The sequence below is a fragment of the Homalodisca vitripennis genome, chromosome 3 (genome assembly GCF_021130785.1).
Source record: "Homalodisca vitripennis isolate AUS2020 chromosome 3, UT_GWSS_2.1, whole genome shotgun sequence".
NCBI classification, from domain to species: Eukaryota; Metazoa; Arthropoda; class Insecta; order Hemiptera; family Cicadellidae; genus Homalodisca; species Homalodisca vitripennis.
In genome coordinates, this window is record NC_060209.1 from 126,824,359 (window position 1) to 126,830,358 (window position 6,000).

At 33.6% G+C, this 6,000-nt stretch overlaps 1 protein-coding gene across 1 annotated transcript; it reads left to right on the plus strand.

Annotated features, from left to right (window-relative positions):
- The first annotated feature begins 3,502 nt into the window (after positions 1–3,502).
- LOC124358349 lies at positions 3,503–4,405 on the plus strand. The gene has a single exon (XM_046810649.1). The coding sequence runs from the start codon at positions 3,503–3,505 to the stop codon at positions 4,403–4,405; it is 903 nt and encodes a 300-aa protein (XP_046666605.1).
- The last annotated feature ends 1,595 nt before the right edge of the window (positions 4,406–6,000 follow it).

Consider the following 6,000-nt stretch of genomic DNA (forward strand, 5'->3'; position numbering starts at 1 on the left):
AGCTGCTGCGATGAAAAGTCAGCCTTAGTCAGCGTGATACGAATGAGATCCTCCATCACCTTTCCCGCCGTGTTGAACATAAACAATAAAACACCACTAATGGAATAATGTGAGTATAGGCGTATCTGAAGGTTAATAAAAAGATTTTAAAATTTTATAACACATTCCATCTTTAGATAAAGCTTGACTGTGTTTTTGATTTCCTCATTAGCTCATTGTTGTTTTTAATTAGATCTTTTTTGTATTTACACTAAGGCAATAGAAATAATAATATTTACTTATTAAAAATAAATTATTCTTAAATGTAAATTAGAAAAACAATTTTTAGCTAATATTTATTACAAAAACTGTTATATCAATGTAAGTATTAAACAAATCAGCAAAAATATTTTAACATGAAATACTGTGAGAGGTACATGAAGCAATATATTTTCAAATAGTAATAATATACCAGGTATTTCTTTTAAAGCAAGAGGAGAAAACTATTACTGTAATGGATGATACGGTGTAGCTTTATTCTCGCTATGAGCTTCACTCATTTTTGCAATTAATATTCCTCTATAGTTCAAATGACCAAAGTAACTCAACGTTGGTTTGAAGTTATGATCTCTGTATAGAAGAATCATGGAAGCGTAACGTTTAGAATTATACAGTGTGCCCTTTCAGTGTATTTCATAAAGAGAAATAAAAAAAATTATAGTTATGTAGCTAGGAAAAAATTCTTTCAATTGGAATTAAATCCATTTAATGAATTTCAATTTTGAATTAGTAAGCACAAAAAAGAAAATTACGGCTAGTATCAATGCTGATGATGAAGATGTCGTCAATATTAAAATTTTTAAATTGAGGAATTAATGAATACTTGAAGCACACAAAAATTTAAGAGCAGGAATATTCTAAAATGAATTATTTATGAAAATTAATTATGTTACTGCAGAAACTGTCAGAAATATCTCCTTGACGGCTGGCTAAAAGAGGTTTTAAGAAGATTTTAAGAAGTTCATCTCGCATGAACCAATAATAACGAAAGGGCCCATTCCTGTTCCCCTTCCCTTGTATTTTCGCCATCTTGTTTTAGCGAGCCGTCACGATTGCCATGGGCTAGTCCCTCTGGTCAGTCGTAGGTGGTCAGTAGACGAGTGAAGACGCATTGTGTCCTGTTTCCGTAGTTTACTTTTAATGATTAGTGTTTTGTATAGCTTTGTATTAAGTGCATGTCTTTAGTGTTAGTGAAGTGACAACAACATGTAGGTTGTGATTCCTGACTTAGGCGTGCCACAACGCTTTAGTAAGATTTGTTTATTTTAACTTAGTTTGTAATTATGTATTAGGTTAGTTCTTTACCTGAAGAAGAGATCAGATTGCAGATCTCGAAACGTAGTGTTATTGTTTTCTTGTTTCACTGAACGATGGCAAATGTCCGGAAAAATCCTGTTTCCTTCATATTAAGTGTATTGTATAAACAAATGTAAACAATACCTATATTTTAGAATACAGGACATTCTAAAATACAGTACTAGTTTTGGTTATGAGTAAAAGAAGTGTGTATTTAAACAAAATAGATAAATGTATCCAATTATTTCCGATTCTAATTAGATCACATCCTTATCTATTATACTGACATCTGATCTGCTCAGGTCCATCTAACCGTCTTGTTCGTATCCCAAATGATGGGTAATGTTAAAGGTTATAATAAGTATCAGCATCAGTTTAACAGTACGGAGCAGGAGATTTCCGCTGAGGGCTTACAAAAAATACTATCGTTCATGTCATGGATACTGATAGTAATTATGATGGTTCTTCAAAAATAGTTAAATTCTTATCTTACAGATAATGTAAATATTTTATAGCTTCTTTGTAGATCATGAAGATCTTCCATAGAGTGATGAGGATTTGAATACGGGGACATACAATTTTCACAATGTCTAACTCTGACCTAAGAGATGCCTATCAATGTTCACTGATAACAAAAGATGTTTGATGACTGCCATTCTCAATGTCTCAATGGTGTAAGTCACGATAAGGAAACTGTAACAATGTTGGTGAATAATTCAATATTCATCACCGATTTTAATAATGAAGACAAGTAGCACTAACGACCACTAACACTTATGCTTGGGAGTTTAACCGTAAAATTTAAGTGTCATGTACTACTCGCCTATTAAAGGTTTCGAACCTATGGACGTTGGGGAGCAAGCCGGGATTGAGTTAATAGTAGACGTCTTTAATTGTTACTTTTTATATTTGGAATAGTTTCCTTATTTCTTGATACACTAGGACCTATGTTGAAGTAGTCCAACACCGACCTTCGTAAGGTTAAACTGTTACATATTAATTGAGAGAGGACAGTGAGGCAAGATGGTTTACAGAAAAATAACTGCTCTAAGGGACGGTTTCCAACAGCTCACCAATCGTTGAAAGATATAAATACAACCCTGGATTTGGCTTGGTACAGAAAAAGGCAGTTTTTTAATTGTAAATGCAAATTTGAGGTTAAACTATGGCTCTAACCACTTAATGTAATAACATAATTCACATATTTATAGCATAACTAAACATAATTCCATAGTGTAAAAAATTTTGATAAAAAAACCAATATAGCTAAAAGTGACTTTACAGCAAACAGTATGCCACATCTCTATACCAAAGTTATTTCAGTGTTGCAAATATAGGAAACAATATAACGGAAAGTTTACCTATAATTTTAAAAAATCATGAAAATAGTTTAAAAAAGCATTAAATTAACATCTCCGGGGCTGTAGGCATATTTGATTAAAAATAGGGGCATATACAATAGTACAGTTTCATTTGGTTTTGGTGACCTTGAATTTGTTTTATTCTGTTATTAGACTAAAAAACTAATCACTAAATGGTGGAAACTGTGATAAAGTGAATAGCGTGCAAGACCTTTAAAAACAGTAATTGTATGGTAGGTAAATGTGAAAGTGACGTTACTAGGAGTAGAAAATGATATTGCATGCATAGTAGATTGCATTGTTATCTCCAATAAAAGCCGAGATTTACATGTCAACTATCAAGGGTTATATAGTTTGAAGCAACATCTTTTTCCGCAACCTAACCTCATTAATTTGAGAGAAATAAAGGGTTTGAAACGGCTGTCAACGAAAAATTTAAGGATGAATTAACATCATTTTTATAAAAATTCTAATGGGTAGGTTTGGTACAAATTACGATTTTTCTGGCCTTTTATAATATGAGGGTATGCAAAATGTATCACCTTTACTATGAGACTATTCTAACATTCATTTGATCACCAAATATAAGGAAACACACAGGATCTGGGCTCGTCTGCAGTGTGCAAAATTTAGTGTCTAAGGTAGAACACACATATTCAGAGTTCAGTTCAGGCAGCCGAACGGTAAACAGCTGGCGCCACGTCGCTCCACATACCGTTTTTCAATAAGCAATTAAAGTACTCTTATCTTTAAACAACTATACTATTTAGCATATAAAAGTGTGTAGTATCATTAGAAGGTAAATTATGCCATCGATCTGCGGTGTCTGTAACGATCAGTGTAACAGAGACGGAAGTGAGGTTATGTGTGCTGGAGTTGGCGAAGCATTATTTCATAACAAGTGCATTAAAGGAGATTTAGAGGGGAAGAAGCTTAGATCCAACAGAGACTGGAAGTGTAAAGGGTGCAGAGGTTCTACTAACCAAACTAACGTGAGTACAACCATAGATAATGATTTAATAAAGAGGCTTACTGAAGAAATCTCCAATGTTAGGTTAGAAATGAATGAGCTTCGCACATCAGTGCAGTTCATGTCGGACAAAATCGACTCCTCAAATAAATTAATGCATGATATTAAACAAGAAATGAGTACACTCAGGAAAGAAAATGAAGAACTTAGGCTTAAAAATCATAACCTAACCTCTGATGTACGTAACCTGAAGGAGAGAGTACGGTCGCTGGAACAGTACACGCGAAAAAATAACCTAGAAATAAGTGGGGTGCCAGAAACTCCTAATGAAGACACAATATGCCTTCTAAAGGACATTGCTAAAACTATTGGAGTTGAAATAGATGTAACCCACTTAAATGCTGCACACCGTATTCCTTCCTTCAATAAGCGTCGACCACCACCCATAATTGTACAGTTCCAACAAAGAATAATAAAAGATATGTGGTTAAAGAAATTCAAGGAAACACGAAACCTAAGTGCCAAGCAAGTAAACCCCGCATATCCAGACCAACGAGTATACATCAGTGACCACCTTTCTCCGGAAAACAAGCAATTTCTAACAAAGCTAAAGGCAAAATGCAGTGAAGTGGGCTACAAGTTCGCATGGACCAGAGATGGTAAATTCTTTGTGAGAAAGGATGAAGGGGACAAATGTCAAAAAATTGATACTGTTGAGGACATTGAGAAGTTGAAATAAACTACTAGGCCTGTCAATTTACAATTTTCATGTAAGTTTATTTTATGTTATGAAAAAATATTTTCTGTTTTAAATAACTAGATCCCTAGAATAACATTTTCTAAATAATATAAATGACATCAGAGAATTTGCAAGTAAGCCTTGATTCCTTTTTCTCTTCTACTGTTAGTGATGGTTATATCAATCTGATCCATGTCAATATAAGAAGTCTTAGAAGAAATTTCAATAGTTTTCTAGCAGATATTCATTGTGTCAAAAATAATGTTCATTTCATTGTATTGAGTGAGGTGTGGATTGGGTCCGATGAGCTAAATTTGTACAACATTCCAGGCTATAAAATCCTAGAAACTTGTAATGAAGACTACAGGGCAGGAGGGGTTGTATGCTATGTGAAGGATGATGTACAAGCGGATAAAGTAAACTTAAGCATGGTAACTGCTGATGTACTTATCATTGATATTAAGAGTGTGAGTTTGTACTTTAGATTGGTATGCGTTTATAGGTTACAAAGTTTTCCAGAAAATGATTTTATTAATGAATTATCAAATATCCTACCAAAGCTTAGTAAAAATGTAATCTTGACAGGTGATTTAAATATTAATTTACTAAATGATTGTGTAAATACCCAGAATTACCTTAGTTTGATGGATGGTTGCAGTTTTCAGTCTATGGTCAATACTCCCACAAGAATTACACACAGTTCACAATCTTGTATCGATCACATTTTTATTAAACACAGAAAATTAAATTCATTTAAAAGTGCTGTGTTCGATATTGATCTGACAGATCACTGTGCCATAGGTTTTAAATGGGCAATAAACTGTAAGGCAAGTAAAATTAAGGAAGACCGATTAAACACACAGGTTAGTCTAGATTATAACATGGTTAGAGAAAAGCTCTAAAAAACCAATTGGGAACTTTGCTACAAATTCACTGATGTGAATTATTGTTATGACATTTTCAACCAAATTTTGATTGACATAGTAAATAGTAGTAGCAAATCTAATAATACAAATTCCAAGGTGATAAAGGCAAAGTCAATTAGTCCGTGGATGACAGCTAGGTTATTAAGCAAATTGGAAAAAAAGAAAAAACTATACAGAACTTACCGAAAGAGGCCTTATGATAATGTATTTAAAAACTATTACATTCGATTCTGTAATAACCTAAAACTTGAAATTGACACCGAGAAAACACAATATTATTCCCGGAAACTGAGCGACTGTAACGGTGATTCGCAACAACAATGGAAAATAATAAACAATTTAACGGGTAGGAATTTAAAAAAGGTGTGAATCAGATAACTCTAGATAACGGAGTTGTGGTATTGGACGCACACGTTGTAGCAGATGAGATAAACAAATATTTTATCTCTTTTCAATCAGCTGACTATCACGGTCAAGAACAAACAACAACAAACTGTGCAAGCTGCTTGCCGGCCGCGCCGCTACCTGCGCTAGTCTCGCCAGCCCATTACGTTAATTCCTTTTTTATGTTTCCAACTACAGAAACAGAAGTCGAAAATATTATCAATCAGCTAAAGAATAAACGATCAACTGGATTCGACGCCTTTAGTACCAAACTTATAAAAGAAA